General features: G+C 39.4%; 2 protein-coding genes across 2 annotated transcripts in view; one reads left to right on the top strand and one right to left on the bottom strand.

Moving 5' to 3' along the window:
• The window catches only part of Cenpp (centromere protein P), a 201,543-nt gene that overhangs the window by 127,040 nt on the left and 56,013 nt on the right, over window positions 1-18,490 (top strand). The gene's annotated exons all lie outside the window — the stretch shown is intronic.
• The window catches only part of Ecm2 (extracellular matrix protein 2), a 33,134-nt gene that overhangs the window by 3,940 nt on the left and 10,704 nt on the right, over window positions 1-18,490 (bottom strand). The window contains exons 2-8 of the mRNA XM_031358262.1: window positions 18,228-18,321; window positions 16,122-16,426; window positions 12,496-12,684; window positions 9,744-10,241; window positions 7,727-7,842; window positions 5,976-6,111; window positions 2,228-2,385 (exon numbers count right to left, since the gene is read on the bottom strand). Of these exons, the coding sequence (XP_031214122.1) occupies window positions 2,228-2,385; window positions 5,976-6,111; window positions 7,727-7,842; window positions 9,744-10,241; window positions 12,496-12,684; window positions 16,122-16,398 (1,374 nt within the window). The 5' untranslated portion in view covers window positions 16,399-16,426; window positions 18,228-18,321. The remainder of the gene's footprint in view (window positions 1-2,227; window positions 2,386-5,975; window positions 6,112-7,726; window positions 7,843-9,743; window positions 10,242-12,495; window positions 12,685-16,121; window positions 16,427-18,227; window positions 18,322-18,490) is intronic.

Genomic DNA, 18,490 nt, shown 5'->3' with positions numbered 1-18,490 from the left:
TCATCCATATGCTGAAGACTCTGAAACTGTAGCAAAGATTGGGTGTGACAGATATGCCCTGATGTAAGGCTAACCTGCAGCAGTGATTTTAGAAGGCTTTGTAGACAATAGCTTGTGCTGTTTACTGTATGCCAGAGCATCCAATGTTGGTGGAAATAGGTCCTTTGGAGGGACAGAAGCCAGGATGGGATGTTCAGGCATGGAGAAGGGAATATTGAGATATATATATATATATATATATATATATATATATCACTTAAGTTGCACATGGATGTGTTTTTCCAGTTGCATGTATCAAAATATTTTGTGTGCATATGTGTATGTGAATAGATGCATACATGGAGATCAGAAGACAACGTATATCAGTTGTCTCCACAATATGGGTCTCAGGGATCAAACTCAGCTTGTCAGGTAGGTACCATTTAAGCCAAAAATTTTGTATGTTTCAAAAACAATCTTAGATGCCTGATCTTGCTGATAAAGCATCAGAATTAGTTTGTCAAGGATGGGTCCAGGAGTATATGTCTTAATTACTTAGATGAGGGCTTGAGGCTATAGTAGGTTTGATTCCCCAGTAACATATAAAGCAGGACATAGTGGTACATGTCTGTAATCTCAACACTTGGGAGGTAGAAGCAGGAGGACGAGGAGTTCAAGCCCAGCCTAGGATAATAAGTTTCTCTTTAAAAACAGAAACTAAATGATTCTGATATAAAGCCAAGTAGTGGTAAATTCCAGTCTTACAGAGCTATCTCTTTATCTAGCCGTAGGAAGAAGCGAGAGCATGTAAGCATAGTAGCTAGCCCTCTGTTGTGAGTCAGTAGGACTAGATAATTCTTATGGGATGAACATGGAATGTGGTAGAAACAAGTTCAAATAAGGAAAGCTGAGTTCCAGTTTGGCCTGCAAGTATATAGAGACTCTGAACCTTATGTTGCTAATTCAAGAAATAAGCACTGACAGTTGTTGGTGGAATACTACCTGAACAGGGGAGCACTCGTAAGAACCACTAGGGATTCCAGAATATTTGCAACAAGAACAAGGTCTGGAGCCTGAAGTTAGACACAGTACAGTTTTTGTGTAGAACTGATGAAAATTTCTAAGCCTGAGTTCCTGAAATAGTCCAGGGTTTACTGGTGCAATTCTTAGGTCCATCCATATTGTTACTATTAAGTCAGAATAATATTAAGTTTTACTCAGAACTTTTGTATTGAGAATGGGTTGGATAGCTTTATGTCAGTTTCACACAAACTAAAATCATCTGAGTGGAGGGAACCTGGAGACAAGCCTGTAGGACATTTTTCTACTTGACTGATAGGGGAGGGCCCAGCCCATTGTGGGTGGTGCCATCCCTGGGCTGGTGGTCCTGGATTCTATAAGAAAACAGACTGAGCAAACCATGAGAACAAGCCAGTAAGCAGCACCCCTCCATGACCTCTGCATCAGCTCCTGCTTCCATGTTCCTGTCCTGCTTGAGTTCCTGTCCTGACATCCTCCAATAATGAACAGTGCTATGGATATGTAAGTAAAATAAACCCTTTCCTTTCCAAGTTGCTTTGGTCATGGTATTTTGTTGCAGCAACAAAAACCCTAACTAGGACAGGGGACAAGCAGTTAAACTTGTTTGTTCTGATTTAGGATAATTTAGTCTCTTCTCCACCAAGAACGGTCATCATTGCCATTTTTTATTTTAGGTGCATCTACTACCTCAGATGACAATTAATTTTGTATATAGGGCAAGAACTTTTTGAGTTTAATAGATAGTATAGTAGTTTTCTAATATACATTTGTTTTGGAGCCAGCAAGATAGCTTAGTGGGTAATAAATGCTTGCCACACAAATCCAGTGGGCTGATTTTGAACCCAAGAATCCGTGGTGGAAGAGAGAAAACCAACTTCCAAATGTGCTCTGATTTTCACACATACCTTGTGGTATGTGCATGCCTGTACTCATCTATTCCTCCCCCTCCACTCTCTTTCTCTTTCTCTCCCTCCCTCTCCCTCTTCATCTCTCTCCCCACCTCTCTCTCTCTCACACACACAGACAAAACAATATAATTATCTTATATATTTCTGTAATATGTAATACATTTAAAATGTTAGAAGAACAGTGTAATGGCTCACATAGTTCAGGAGGTTGAAGCAGAAGAATCATGATCAAGGCCAGCTTGGCCTACCTAGTGAGATCCTGTCTCACAAAACATAGGTTAGAAGAAAGATATCAGCACCTCAATAGAAGCTGGGAGACCTTGTGGTATGATTCTAAACTTGTTTTTTCCCAGACGTAGATACGATAGGCTCTTCAAAGATTTGAAAGCTAGAGGGTTGACATTGATTTCGCTGAGATTGTTTCCTTCCAATTCTAAAGTGACAAGTTGATTTAAGTCTAGAAAAATAAAATAATCCAAATATTAGAATAACCTTAAAAGCATGCAATTTGGTCTGATGGTGTAGCTCAGTGGCAGAGCACTTGCCAAGGACCTAGGTTAGAGCCCCGGCACTGAAGGAAGAAAAAACAGTAAAAATAGGAAAGAAACTATATGAAAAAATTTAGAGATTTGTAATTTCTTCATCTTTGTTTCCCCCATAAATCCTTTCCCCAAGTACTATCTATATTCATGATTTCTGCACAGTTCTACAGGACAAGCAGCTGCAAGGAACAGTGACTAAAGAATAGTAGCTATTGGAGGCAACACACAAGAAAGACTGTCACTGGGTAAAGTAGCTCATCTGCTAGCTCTCATCCATAGCAGCAGAGCTCACCAAAGACAAGGAGCCAAGCAGCTTCCCCAGACAAGGAATATCTAGCACCCCAGGGGCCAACATACAGCAGGAGTGAGAACCTAAGCCACCACTAAGTACCAAGAGGTTTCTTTCTTTCTTTCTTTCTTTCTTTCTTTCTTTCTTTCTTTCTTTCTTTCTTTCTTTTTCTTTCTTTCTTTCTTTCTTTCTTTTCTTTCTTCTTTCTTTCTTTCCTTCTTTCTTTCTTTCCTTCTTTCTTTTTAGATATTTTCTTTATTTACATGTCATACAGTATCTCCTTTCCCAGTTTCCCCTCCAAAAAAAATAAAAAATAAAATAAAATAAACAAAAACAAAAATAAAAACAAGCCCCTGTTCCTTCCCCCATCTCCCTGCTCACCAACCCACTCTCTCCCGCTTCCTGGTCCTGGCATTCCCCTATACTGTGGCATAGAACCTTCATAGGGCCAAGGGCCTCTCCTTCCATTGATTACCAACTTGGCCATCCTCTGCTACATATGCAGCTGGAGCCATGAGTCCCACCATGTGTACTCTTTGGTTGGTATTTTAGTCCCTGGGAGCTCTGGGGGTACTGGTTAGTTCATATTGCTGTTCGTCCTAAGGGGCTGCAAACCCTTCAGCTTCTTAGGTCCTTTCTCTAGCTGCTTCATTGAGGACCCTGTGCTCAGTCCAATGGATGGCTGTGAGCCTCTACTTCTGTATTAGTCGGGTACTGTCAGAGCCTCTCAGGAGACAGCTATATCAGGCCCAAGAGATTTCTTATGTGAGAGAACAGAAGAGATCTTTTCTGGTCCTCAGAATGAAGATGTGCTTGGTGAGTAGAGATAAGAGAAAGATGGCTATTCCACCCAGGACTACAAATCAACACTCTAGAAATACAAAGTATTTTATTTATGTGAAAGGGACAATGTGTGCTGAGAAGCTATCCCAGGGATATGAGGAAAACCTTCAGAATAGTAAGTGTATCATAAGACATGCCTGGAAAGCTGAGGTAGAAAGATTCTAAGTTCAAAGCCAGCCTGGACTATAGAGTGAGACCCTACCAAAAAACTGAAAATCAGTTTATATTTTATAGGTTATCATTTTAATAGCAGGCCTAGAAATATAAACTCATTTACATTTCTTGTATGCTTGTTCTAAATTCTGTGTTCCTTTCAGTCTAAACAGAGCAGTTAGAAATTAAAGTTTCCAGTGTCCTTTCCATATGACAAAGCCCATCAAAATCTGTGTTTATTAATGTTTTGCATGTGCATACTCAAATCCATCTGGAGACCGAGTATTTCCATAGCTATGTAATGCTCGCATTTGGCAGTTCTCATCACTGCTGTTCTTTTCTCATCAATGGAAGAATTTTTTCCTATGAGGTTTTTTGGAAGCTAACGGAAGTAATAACAGAGTAATATAAAGGAAGTTTATTCCTTTATATGCTCTCTCTCAATATTGCCTAATAACTAGGTTTCAACTCAAGTAAACAAAGTATTGGGCACTGTACTTCAATAGCAATGATACATGGTTATGAAGATGAAAAAGAGAATCAGGCAGTCTTAAGGGAATTCATAAGCTAATCAAAAGTTTCAGTTAGGATTTGTACAAAGTGAAATATGATGATACTGCTGTGCAGTTGTGGTTCAACAACTTTAGCTGCTATCACTGGAGGAGAACAAGAATGCACTCAAGCAGCACAGTATAAACACACTTTACTGAAGTATCCATCAGAAAGCCAAGCTATGGTGAAACCTCATTTCATACAGCATGGAATATGGAATTGGCAGGACTTCAACTTACACACACTCACAACAGAGCCACCAGGGAGCTTCCTTGCTCTATTGTTTAACAGCACCTTTGCCTCATACACAGTGCATGTTCATTCTGTCTTTACACAGTTTCCATACCCTTGGATTGAGGTTCCAGTGTACAGAAAATTAAGTAGCAGTGCATATTGATACAGTGAGTTACCTAAATACATGGTGCTCAGGGAGTTTTGGTGCAACTCTTCAGATATTAAAGGCTTGTAAGAGAGTTTCTGTGCTGTGAGTGGTGAACACCTGGCATCATTAAGAAAAAATTTTATTTAAGATTAAAGTAGCATGTTTTTTTGTTTGTTTTAAAGAATATTGAAAAGACAATAGGAGGCTTATATTTTTTGGTTAAGTGACTAAAATTAGTTTATTAACTTAATGGTGAAATAACCTGAAACTTTCTATTTATGCATTAGCAATACTATAAATCAATTTCTATAGGACAATAGAAGAAAGGTTATAAAATATATCATTTAAAAAATGTTGGTAAGGGCCACCAAAAAAAAATTTAAAAAGTTCAATGAAATGCTACCTAAAGATACTCTGCTATACTGTAGACTAGAGCCTAGCCTAATGGGAAGCTGATGGGAACAGATGCAGAGACCCACAGCTAAACATTAAGGGAGCTCAGAGAATCCTGTGGAAGATGGAGAGGAAGGATTGTAGGAGCCAGAGGGGTCAAGGACACTACAAGAACACGGCCCACAGAATCAACTAAGCAGGAGTCATAGGGACTCACAGAGACTGAAGCAGCAATCAGGGGGCCTGTATAGATCTATGTTATGGTTGTGTAGCTTGGCCTTGTGGGCCTCTAAACAGTAGGGGTGGAGGCTGTCTCTGATTTTTTTGCATGCTTTTGGGACCCTTCTCTCCCTACCCGGTTGCTTCATCCAGCCTTAATATGAGGGGAGGTGCCTAGTCTTATTGCAACTTGATATGCCATCTTTGGTTGATATCCCTGGGAGACCTGCCCTTTTCTAAAGGGAAGGAGGCAAAGTAGATATGGAAGAGGTGGACAGGAAAGAGGAGAAACTTTGGTCAGGATGTATTATATGAAAGAGTAATTAAAAAAAAAAAAGTTCATCTGGGGAAATGGCTCAGTGGGGTGCTTGCTGTTTCAAGAATGAGTACCTGAGTTTAGACTCCTCAGCATTCTGGTAAAAACACAATGCTGCGGGACATGCCTATGATCTCAGCTCTAGAAAGCAGAAACAGAAAGATCCTGAAGACTTATTATATTGGCCAATCGCTAATTGTTCAGGTTCAGTGAGAGACCTTTATCTCAAAACAAAAACAAAAAAACAAAAAATAGAAAGAAAATGAGAGAGGAAGATAGTTGACATCATTCACCTCTGATTTCCAAAGCCGGCACTAGAGCACCATCCCACTCCTCGCTACACACATGACTTAAATACCTGATAAACTTTTCTCATCGATAGCCTGGAGATTGTTGTCATTTATTTTAAGTTCTTCTAGTGTCGTTGGTAACTCTGAAGGAATATGTACCAAATTATTTCCATCCATGTTCAGACGCATTAACTTCTTCAAAGACTAAAAAGACAAATCTCAAAATTACCATTTTTCCAGTCACAGTTACTTCACAATATTTCCCTATAACCATCAGTCTTATGTTGTAAGGCCTGAGATTTTGCCTTCTTATCAAAAACAGAACTGCCGTAATTTGAATCTATTGTGAATGCTAATAAGTAATTTTAAAGTATTTGTAAAGTTCAGTTCCTATTTTCACTAATATTTATGGTAGAAAATTATAAAATAGCACTATTTATATGGGTAGATATGAAGAGAGGATCTGCAAGGACTTGGAGGGGGAAGAATATGATCAAAATATATTTAAATTTAAATTTTGTTTTAAATAATAATATAATAAAAACTTCAAAACCAAGTGATTGTATATGATTACCCAAGCAGTTGACTTTTGAACAGTATGTTTCCACATCTATAATTGCATGCTTATTTGCAGACCTCTCCTGCACCACCAAATGGGCCTGGAATGATTGATGTCTACAGGGATTATGTCTAAGTCACACCAAGAAGCAGATAATCTATGGCATTTCTCCTACTCAATTATAGGATAAATCTATGACCCTCTATGCCAACTGTTGTTTGATCAGAAGGATGGAGAATATGAAGTAGGCACTGGGGAGTCCCCTCATCTACCTATCTAGACTCCAGAGAAATAGGAAAGAATCCAGGAGGCCAGTCATTTGTTTCAAAGGCAGATCAAAGGCCCAGAATATTAATCAACAGGTGAAAATTTAACCTAGTGACATACAGTGTGCTTTATTTTACTTAAAGCTTTAACACATGTAAAGTATGTGTTCTCATTTATCCACACCAACTTTTCCTCTCTATTTTTCTGCTGAAATCCCTTGAGCTTTCAGTATTTTCTTATTTTGCAAAAGAAATTGTTCAGTCAAATCTGTTTTCTTCGAAGGTTACCTTTGAATATGTGCTGTCTTTTCTCTTTCACTCTGCTCCTTCATCTATCTAGTGCTGGTTTTCATATGAGTGCATGCTTTTTAAAAAACTTACACTGCCAAAATATTCTCTACCATATTCAGTCCACTGTGCAAAAGTAAGAAAGCTTCACTTTACTGGCCTTGCCATTTTCATAGAGAGTCTAGATAAACTCTCCTTTATTACTTGCGTCTAGACAGCTCTTCACATGCTGAGAGATCAGACTTCAATGAACCTTTCCCTACTAAAAAGAAACTACTCCTTAAATTCAGAACGTTAGTTATGTCTGATCTTGTGCTTACCAGTCATCTCATAAGGTTAACGCATGCAAAGCAACAAATTTAATCAAGAGAGAAATGACTGTAATTTAAGGACATCAGAAAAGAAACTTAATGTAAACTGGGCAGTGGTTGCGTACACCTTTAATCCCAGCACTTGGGAAGCAGAGGCAGGCGGATTTCTGAGTTCAAGGCCGGCCTGGTTTACAGAGTGAGTTCCAGGACAGCCAGAGCTATACAAAGAAACCCTGTCTTAAAAAAAAAAAAAAAAAAAAAAAAAAAGAAAGAAAAGAAAAGAAAAGAAAAGAAACTTAAATGTAGAAGAAAATTAGCAATAAAAGCCTTTCTTCCTTCCCCACCTTCAACCACAGCCAGTAGGAGTCATTGTTACATACTAATAGAGTGTGTACCTTGAATGCTTGTGGACCTATGCCCGAAGAAGTGATATTATTTCTGCTCAGATCAAGTCTTTCCAAATTTGGTAATCCATTAAATGCCTCATTCGGAATGGAGCTGATTGAATTCCCTAGGATATACAGTAGTTGTGTTAGACACACACGCATATATAAACATGTACATATATACTCATGTGTGTGCATGTCTCTGTATACATGAATGGTAAGAGAAAGCTTTATATTGGAAAGAAGAGCAATATTCAGAACAAGGACAGAAAATATATAAACAAATGCACACTTGGAAAAAATATCAAGATTGGAATGGGATAGTCAAAAGCGTGTCTGGGTCAGGACCTCATGATTCAGATAAAGCTGCTAAAAATAACCACAACTGTCTCCTGGGCAGGGATAGGAGCATTCATTGTGCATTCACAACAAAGATGTGTTTCTGTGAGGCTAGACAGAAATGGACTCCTTCTTTCATATTTTTCCATTGCTATTTCCGCAGACTTGGAAACATGATGCTGTATATATCCAAGAAATGAAGGAAAATTCCTCAGTGTGTGTGAGCATGTTTCCTTCTCTATATAAGAAGCTTGGGAAAACCCTATCTCGTATACCTCACCATATCTGATAGTATTCCTTTCTGTCTTGACGCTAAAGGATCCTACATCTTTCTATTCTATGTACTTGTGTCCTCACATTTGTCTAAGTTCAGTCATCAGTTACTTTAAACAATGACTGCATAACCCTATATGGCTATTCCTTTGACTTCACTCTTTCACTGAGTTTCTGTGAGGCACAGAGTACCTGCCACATAGGCTCATGGGGGAAGGCTTTGCCAGGTATGCAGATTCTTTCAATGATTTTACATGAAAATATGTTGTCAAGGAGACCATGACACCAACAGCATCCCATTGCAAACTTCCATTCCTGCGCATATATCTTGGACCCCTCTAGATCTCCTCACCTCTGCATCCTAAGGACATCCCTGCCATGGTATTTCTATAAGCCAGGCTCTCACACAAATGAGATATTAATACTCCACCACTCAGAACATTCCCTAGTAACCTGATAGAAATATAGGCAAAAGGTCTGAACGTCACATTCTCATTGGAATGACTGAAGGAAAGAAAACAACTGATGATACCCTCTGCTGAGGTTGTAGAATATCTTCTTGTGATAATGGAACAGCCAACTTAAAAAGTGTTGGGCACGCCTTTAATCCTAGTACTTGGGAGGCAGAGGCAGGCGGATTTCTGAGTTCGAGGCCAGCCTGGTCTACAGAATGAGTTCCAGGACAGCCAGGGCTACACAGAGAAACCCTGTCTCAAAAAACCAAAAAAAAAAACCAAACAAACAAACAAACAAAAAAAAAAGTGTTGGGTAGTTTCTTAAAACTATGTTGTCATATCTCTCAACCCATTATGCTGCTTCTGGGTGTAATGAGAAATGAAGGTATAGGTCACCACAAACATCTGTATGTGAATGGTTTAGCAGTTACACACAAAATTGCCTTAAACTGAAAATAAATCATTCTCCGGCTGATATAGGGCACTGCTAAGAAAAAGGGAATGAGCTAGTGATTTTTAAAGCTTTAGAAGTCTAACTGCAAGGCTACTTACTGTGTGATTCGATTTAGTAAAACTCAGAAATCAAATCAATAAACACAGAGAACAGGTCAGTTTCATGGTGGCCAGCAACTGAAGGAGATGGAGATAGGAGGAATTTGTGGGAGTAATGGAAATATTTTTTTATCTGAACTGTGGTTGTGTTCATACTTGTAAAAACATGTATACCTATACATTATAAATAAGTTTTATCACACAAAGTGTACCACACTGAAGCTGATTTTTTTAGATGCTCCTTGGTAAATCACCATTTGATTAGTCTGTAGTGTGTGCCCATCTCTGCTGTACAGGTGACCTGTATGAACATGATAAAATTAGTCCCTAGTAAGTTAAAGCCATATTCATAGGACAGTAAGATTCACCCTTTATATCTGAGCATGAACTAAGTCATCATCTCTTACCAACCAGCTCCAGGCTCGTTACTTCGGGTGCTGTTATTGGTGGGATCTCGGTGAAGTCTGCATGGATACAGCTGATAGTCCTGTAGGACAGGGAACAGCTTCTGGGCAGGCGTGGCCTGCCTCTTGGGGTTCCAGGAATTAACCGGGAGGACATTCTGAACACATCTCCTCTTGTGGCATCCTCTTCTTCCTCTTCTTCCTCTTCCTCCTCTCCTTCCCTCTCAGTCTCCTCCTCACTGTCCTCTTCCTCCCTTCTTCCATGGTAGAGTGGTTGATGTGCTGACCTCCCTTCTTCCTCCGCCCTCAGCTTTCCCTCAGTTCTCTCCCCATCTCCATGAAGCTTAGTAGGCACCGTGGTCTCTTTCTTGTGCTCCTTGTGTCCTTTAACTACCTCTTCATCCTCCTCAGATTGAAGAGCTTCTTTTATGGCTACTTGGTCCATTTCCATCTGAGGAGGTGGCACTTGCTTGTGAAGTTTGTTAATGGATTCTTGTTGTTCTGAAGAATCACCAGAAAATTCAGTTTTATCATGTAATTTCCTACCACCCAGTAGAGAATAGGAGGCTAGTGATCACAGAAGGATGAAATAATGGAGGCAAGTTGATGATGTTAATGAATGGGAAAAGTCATAATAAAAATTAGGTTAGTAAATATTATTCCCTCTATGTAAAGATGAAATGCAGTTGAAGTTTTTTCTTGAAGTTAACTGTAACTTTATTTCTCTTTTGTAGGATTTGCTGTAGGCATGCATGTAGTATTATTTTTGTATTAAATAATGTAATACTACTTTCACAGAAATATGATACTAATTGGTAGCCTAAAGAGGGAATAATATTGCCACACAATAGAAAATAGAAAGCAGTTTTATTGTGAGGCTTTGATACATTAGATAGTATACCACTATAATAGATACTGTTCTGGCACATGCCTTTAATTCCAGCACTTGGGAGGCAGAGGCAGGCAGATTTCTGAGTTCGAGGCCAGCCTGGTCTACAGAGTGAGTTCCAGGACAGACAGGGCTACACAGAGAAACCCTGTCTTGGAAAAAAAAAATAGATACTGCTCTGTAGATCTTTGACAGACAGTAGAGATCTAGTTTGGATGTAGTCTCACTTTGAGTGAAGAGTTCTAAAGAGAAATGAATTCATAGTGTATAGGCTTTCTTCCATCAAAGTTTATAAATTGATCTAATCTCTCTCTACTTTCAATTGATAATCATATACAAACTAGCCCTGAAAGAAACACAGAAATATAATTATTTGAAGAAGTTACTTGTGATATCATTCAGTATATGTTATAAAGTCTAAAGAATTGGTTTTTTTTTACACCCATACCAAAACTTGCCATAGAAGAGGGGGAAATTAATAAGTGGAAGCCAAAGATATCATATTTAAGCATTTAAGTACTTTCTGTGTCCAGGTTTATTTCTCTAAAACAACTACATTTCAAGAAAACTTCATATCCTTTGAAAAAATGTCTAAGAATCTCTGAATCTTGCCTAAAAGCCTTGTATGTTACTTTAAGGAATCAGTTTCAACAAGCATGCCTTCTAACATTTTTTAAAAGTATAATGCTTCAGGCCAGGCTTAGTGGTGAGTGTCTTTAATCCCAGCCCTTCTGCACTGGCAGAAGCAGAGGCAGGGGAATTTCTGTGAATCTGAGGCTAGCCTGGTCTTACATAGCACATTCCAGACCAGCCTGAGCTACACTGTGAGAATCTGTCTCAAAAGAAAGTACAGGGCTGGAGAGATGGCTCAGCAGTTAAGAGCACTAACTGCACTTCCAGAAGCAGCAACCACATGGTGGCTCACAACCATCTGTAATAGGATCTGATGCCCTCTTCTGGTGTGTCTGAAGACAGCTACAGGGTACTCATACATTGAGTGAATGAATGAATGAATGAATGAATGAATGAATGAATGAATAAATAAATAAATAGATAGATAGATAGAAATTACAGTGCCTCAGTGAAATAACTAATAGCATGAAGCAAAGTACACTTTCTGAAGTTTCTCCTGGCTTAATATTAACAAGAGAAAATGTTTCTACCAATCTATACCTGTCAAGTTATTTAACACGGTTTATTTTCATAAGTCACTAGCTAAACTTTCTTTCAGGAGGCCGAAGCCAACCTCCAGAAGGCACACACTTTTGTTCAAGAACAAGTCTCATTTGAGAATAGATCAGTACCCTTAGGCATCCAATGAACCCCATGCTGTGATCTCCAATTGAGAAGTGCCACCCAAGCAAACCAAGCCCCAGTCCTCACTTCTGTTTTGCTGGGATTTATCAGACTACTAATGGATTCCTGTGCTTCCTGTGGGAGATGAATGGGAAGAGCCAGGAGAGTTGAAGCTTTGTTTGCTCTGGTTATGATTCACTCCTTTGTTCTCATAACAGTGATTAGTATATTCCTGACAAGCTTGATTAAATAGGATGATGCATGTATAAATCAGGGTTTACTATAGGAATTTTATCGCTGTGTCTCTAAAGCCTTGTAAGATTCACATATGAAATAGAATCAGGTTCAACCTGACTCAGTCTAAGAATTAGAACTATAGACCCACATCTATTTATATACCCCAAATACATTTTCCTAGATATATCTGTTTATCGGCACCAAGCTATATTTTTAATTAAGTGCCTTGATGACTACATTTATAATAATTTACACCTTAATGTAATGATAAAACAAAAATAGATAGAAGTTAAAGACTAAATTTTTCATGATACTTTGTTTTATATTGTATACCAGTGTCAAAGCAGATGGGGCAGCACTCTCCTTCCGGTTTAATGGTATGTGGGCATGCCTTAGGGTGGCACTCCGTTTCCTCACAAAGCACTCTTCCATTTGAGCAGAGGCAGGTGGTGCAGGGCTCAGGAGACCAGACAGCTCTGTTGTACATGATCATGCCCTTTACAAAGCAGTGTCCTTTTTTTCCTAGAAGAGAAAGGGGACTGATTGTTTGTTTGTTTGTTTGTTTATGTATGTGTGTGTGTGTGTGTGACAGAGTTTCTATTATATAGCCTGGCTGGCCTGGAACTCACTGTGTAGACCAGGCTAGCCTCAAACTCGCAAGAAATCCATCTGCCCCTCTGCCCCTGCCCCTAAGTGCTAAGATTAAAGGAGTGCACCACCATACTCTGCAAGATTGTCTGAATCCCTGAATGGATCAAAATATAATGCAACCAGCTGAGAATACAGATCTGTCTGCAGCCATGCACAAGTTAAATGCCCTACAGATCTGCTGTCTGAAATGCTTTTCATTGGCTCTTCCTCCTTGCTGCTGAGTGATCTCCTAAGTAACTGGGCTTTGTTTGAATTTTCTATCTTCTGTCAAGAGAGGCTAAGTTCTGTCACAGGAAAAACAACCATCAAAACCCAACCATTTCTCATTTAAAGTTCTACAATCTTGACATGCTGGGGCTCAGCTCGGGTATGATCACTCTGCAACAGACAGCATGCTTCCTGTAGCAGACTCCCAAATTACCCAGGAGTGAAAAAGACAAGTTTACAAATCATGCTTGAGTGCTAAGTGTGTTTAAATCTCCCACAGTAAGTTGTATGGCCACACCAAAATTCAGGAGAGGCAGCAGTGTGGCTCTGTCCCGGAACAGAAAGGTGAGCACCTAATGAGCATACCGCTCACCCTGTGGATAGGCACACAGAGAAAGAGAAAAACAGCATGCTTCTGCAGTCTGCTCTGCACGACAGGAAGCCCTGGGGCGGGGGGTTGTTTGTTACTGCATTTTGAAATAAAATGCACACACCAAAATGATCAACCTTTTACATTTACTTTATTGTGTTAGCGATGTGTGTAGGCACACCCTGTGGAAGCTGTGGTACAATACTGTGGCTATAGTTTATGTCACTGATTCAAACAGTGGACTGTGGTTTAACAGCAGTGAAGTGTATGTGATGTGTATAAATACAGTGAAAACAAAACATGGGGCTGTAAGCTGCCCGGGCAGATTGTGGCATCTATTGCCTATCAGGACAGACCCTGACACCTATTTCAATCCCCAGGACTCAGAGTGGAAGGAGAGGTGACTTCAGGAGATTGTCCTCTGGCCTCTGTACACTAGCTGTCAGAAGCACATGAGAGGAGTGGGTGGTGGTACACGCCTTTAATCCCAGCACTCAGGAGGCAGAGGCAGGTGGATTTCTGAGTCCAAGGCCAGTCTGGTCTAGAGTGAGTTCCAGGATAGCCAGGGCTACACAGAGAAGCCCTGTTTCAAAACTACCCTCTTCACAATTAAATAAATAAATAAAATTTTTAAAAACCCACACATGAAGAAAAAAATTGGAATCTTAAATATTTTTCAAGTACTTTAAGACTACTGGAAAACATTTTTAGACAATTTGGAAATGTTTAGTGCATTTTCTATACTCTTACTGATACCAACTTGTAGTTTTTGTTGGTGATGGTATGTTTTGTGTTTTAATTTAAGTCAGTGAGTTGTACCAGTTGTAGTCCCAACTGAGAAGGCAGAGGCAGGAGGACTGTGGGATCTAGAAGTTAAACCAGCAGAGCAATATGAAATTCTCATCTCTGAAAAAAAAGTAGATGGGATCCACATCTGAGAACCAGTGGTAATTTGTCTTTCTGACATGGTAGGATTAAAGCAGTGTGAAACGGCACACTCGCTTGTCGCCTGTGCATATCAAGGCATGGGGGCAACACCAGGTGGCTTCCTCAGTCTGAACCCAGAGTTTACTGGCTGACCCTCCTGCCTTGCCAGCATCTGGACACCTGCCTATCTCCACCCCAATATAAAATGTTAATATAAAAATCCTCACTATAAGAATTTTCATATGTGTACATGTTTTGTCTGCATGTTTATATGTGCATCACATGTATACAGTCCCCTCAAAAGTTAGAAGACATCAGATCCTCTGAAACTAGAGTTACACATTGTTAACTACTTCATGGGTGCTAGGGCCTGAACCCGGTTTTTATAAAAACATCAAGGGCTCTTAATCACTGAGCCATCTCTCTCTAGTCCCTAGGTATTTTTTTTAAATAAATAAAATAGTACATCTCATTAAAAATGATGTTTGTGCCAACAAGGGTGGCTCAGTGGATAAAAGTGCTTGCTGTGGAGGAAAATTGACTTCTTAGGACATCATCTGACCTTCACGCGTGTGCTTTGGCATGTGGCACCCCCATACATGCAAATATCATGTACACACAAATAATAAAAATTTAAATAAATTTTAAAATGTTAAGTATATGAAATCATATTATGCATGTTAGTCTGGGGGCATTTCATTCCCTTCTATAGTCTAAGTGACTTTCAGTTGATTGAGATGATGTCTTTATTATTCTTTAGCGCTCATTTAGGTTTTTAGTAAATATAGTCTAATTTCCCTTTTTTCATATAATTTTGTTATTTCTATTAACTTCATGAAAGAATAAGAGGTATGAAATAAGGCTGTGGTGATATTTTCTTCTGTCTTTCATCAAGGTTTTCTTAAATGGTAACATACCTATATTATGTTTGCATTTTTTCTTCAAACTTAGAAAATCACTAATCATTAAATACTAGTTTCAAAAAATAATTACTTGAGATCTTTGGCAGAATTTCCAGTCTTTTCATCTTTTAAAAAGTCAGCATTCTGTATAAAATAAATTCAGTGGATTTCATCCCATTTTTACTTAACAAAATTTTATATTGAAAATATTTAAATAGAAGCCAGGCGTGGCTTGGCAGTGCATGCCTTTAATACCAGCACTTGGGAGGCAGAGGCAGAGGCAGGTGGATCTCTGAGTTTGAAACCAGCCTAGTCTACAAAGCAAGTTTCAGGATAGCCAGGGCTATATGGACAAACCCTGGCTCAAAAAAAGCAAAAACCAAAGAAACAATTAAATAGCCCTGGGTCAGGGCTGGAGAGATGGCTCAGTGGTTAAGAGCACTGACTGCTCTTCCAGAGGTCCAGAGTTCAAATCCCAGCAACCATATGGTGGCTTACAACCATCCCTAACAAGACCTGATTCCCTTGTCTGAAGACAGCTACAGTATACTTACATATTATAAATAAAATAAATATTGTTTTAAAAATTCAGAAAAATAGCCCTGGGTCAAAGTTATTTGATTGGCTTCCACTCTAGATGTCTTAATAAGTGAAAGGCATTTTACTAATTGACACGTATATTGTTTGTGTTGTGAATATGATCATGCGATAATTTTTGTTTCATAGTGGGAAAGAAGACTTTTTCCAATAATTTTCTATAAGTATGTTTGTTCCTTGAATACTTTTTTCAATTATTTTTAATTTTGTATTTATATATCAGAAGGTAGCACTAAAATTTATTCTATTTTTCCTATATAGAGTTTAGCTCATGGAGACATTTTCTCCCTCACACATTCTCTTACCTGGTAACACACTGTAACTTGATTCTACTCCAAGATTACTTAGAAGTGATTCTATGTTTTCTTCCACACTGTAATCAGAGTTGGCAGTGGATAATCTAGCATCTGGTACAGCAGTGGTTTGCTGAACTTCAAGCTGCCTGTTGGCTCTGAGGTGGAATGAAGAGCTTTTCCCGAGTCTTCTCTGATGCACCCTTCTCCTTTGCCTCCTAGTACTTCGTTCACAATCAGTTTGAAAAGCAATAAGCAGAATGAGACAAAACAATATTGCTCGCTTCATGTTTGATTTTTTTTTCACCAATGAACTTCTAAAAGGAAACAAAATTTAAAGTTGTTAGTAACTCCATTCTTTCTTCTAGAAGTTGACTTAGTTGTCTTTGGGGCCGCAGAAGTCTTTGAGGAGAAGCACCAGTGTGATGTGTGGTCTGGATCCTGCAGTTTACTGCTAAGTCAAAGTTTGGAATATCTGCCTCTCTAGACCAGGCTTGAGCCAGGTTTTTGTGTAAAGGTCAAATAGTAAATATCTAACCCTTTATGGATTATTTGTTCTCTGTCTTAACTATTCAGTTCTGCTATTGTAGTCTGGAATCAGCCATAGATGTTAGGTGACTGTGGCTGTGTTCCAGTAAAATGAGAATTACAGGAACTGGCAATGCCCACAGCAACAAACCCGCTGGATCCCCAAGTGCGGAGAGTTTGAGCAGTCTGTCTGCTAGTGCTCTGTGGCTACTTTCATCACTAGTTTTCGGACACTCATCGGACACTTTCATCACTAGTTTTCTTTACTAATGAGCAGTGTATGGTTATCCTTCATAAAAGTAGCTGTGACACAGCACACTCGCTTGTGCAGCTGTGCATATCAAAGCATGAGGTCAACTCCAGGTGACTTCCCCAGTCTGAATCCAGAACTCACTGGTTGACCTTCCTGTCTTGCCAGCATCTGGCGATCTGCCCGTCTCCACCCCAACCCCACCCAGCACGACAGTTACAGCTGTGAGATCGTCATGGTTTTGTAGTAAGTTGTTTACTCACTGAGCCAGTTCTCCAGCCCTGAACTTTTCTCATTTTTAAGAGTGAATGAAGCTTTCCATGTGGAGGAGTGTGCATACAGGCACATGGGCATCAGAGGACCACCTCAGTGTCATCCTCAGAAATGCTGTTCACTTCCTTTGATATGGGGTCTTTCATCGACCTCAGACTCAACAATTAGGCCAGACTGTCTAGCCATTGCATGTCAGGGAGCCTTAGGTCCCTACCCCTACTGCTGGGACTACATATCATTGTATCTTGTTTTATGTGAGCTCTGGGAACTCTAACTCAGGTCCTCATACTTTAAAAGGCACCAGGATGAGTAATTTCAAGAATAGCTTAGTTCCCTGTATGTAGTGAAACTGAAAAATGAATTTGAGAATTATGTTTTTAGGCACTTTTGATCTGGCAACAACAGTGGGGACAGATAGACTGGTGCAGTAGCCATAGGCTAAGTATCATTGACAGGAAAAGAATCACCTCCACAGTGACAATTAAATAGCCCTGGGTCAGGGCTGGAGAGATGGCTCAGTGATTAAGAGCATTGACTGCTCTTCCAGAGGTCCTGAGTTCAAATCCCAGCAACCATATGGTGGCTCACAGCCATCCCTAACAAGACCTGATTCCCTTGACTGTCCAAAATCAGCTACACCTTCCAGGAAGGGCTGGCACAGTTTCCACAGGTCCTCAGGTCAGCAGGTGGCTTTTTTTATCGCTCCGCTTCAGCTTGGCCTGAAAGCCCTCCATATCCCTTGTTTCAGTGTTCTAGAGATAATGGGCCCCTGCACTAATTCTAACATGCATTCCTTATGAAAATTCACTGATTTAGTAGTGAGAGGGTACTTGTTTCATATAGTGATTGCCATTCGTGGGAAGATTTTCATACAGTAAAAATTATTCACAGTAAAATATTTTGTTTTCACATAAAGATCTAGAACAACATCTCTGCTAGATTTTCTAGGCAGTGTAATGGCACAATACCAGGAAACAAGGACACCCAAGGGCTCCAGGAAGCTGTTACTCTACCTTTCAATAAAACTTTGACTGCCCTTAAAAAAGCCAGACTGTGAGAACTTTTACCTTTGCAGTTCCTTGTATTGTTTAAAATCTTCAAGTTCCACAGTTGAAATTTTATTAAAATCTAAATGAAGCTCCAGTAAAGTTGGTGGTAGGCCTAAAAAGAAAAGTATGTTAGACAAAGTCAGGCCAGGCTTCAGTGACTTTCCCAAGTTTCAGATTGTGGAATTAGGCAGGTATTTCAAATGCTTTCTTTAAAAAACAAAAATCCTTTCAGTATAGAAGTTTTGAACCATACTTAAAAGTAGAAAGTATTCCATGGACCA

This window comes from Mastomys coucha, unplaced genomic scaffold (assembly GCF_008632895.1).
Source record: "Mastomys coucha isolate ucsf_1 unplaced genomic scaffold, UCSF_Mcou_1 pScaffold7, whole genome shotgun sequence".
Taxonomy (NCBI): domain Eukaryota; kingdom Metazoa; phylum Chordata; class Mammalia; order Rodentia; family Muridae; genus Mastomys; species Mastomys coucha.
Note: the sequence above shows the minus strand (reverse complement) of the source record. Positions and strands in the feature narration are given on the sequence as shown.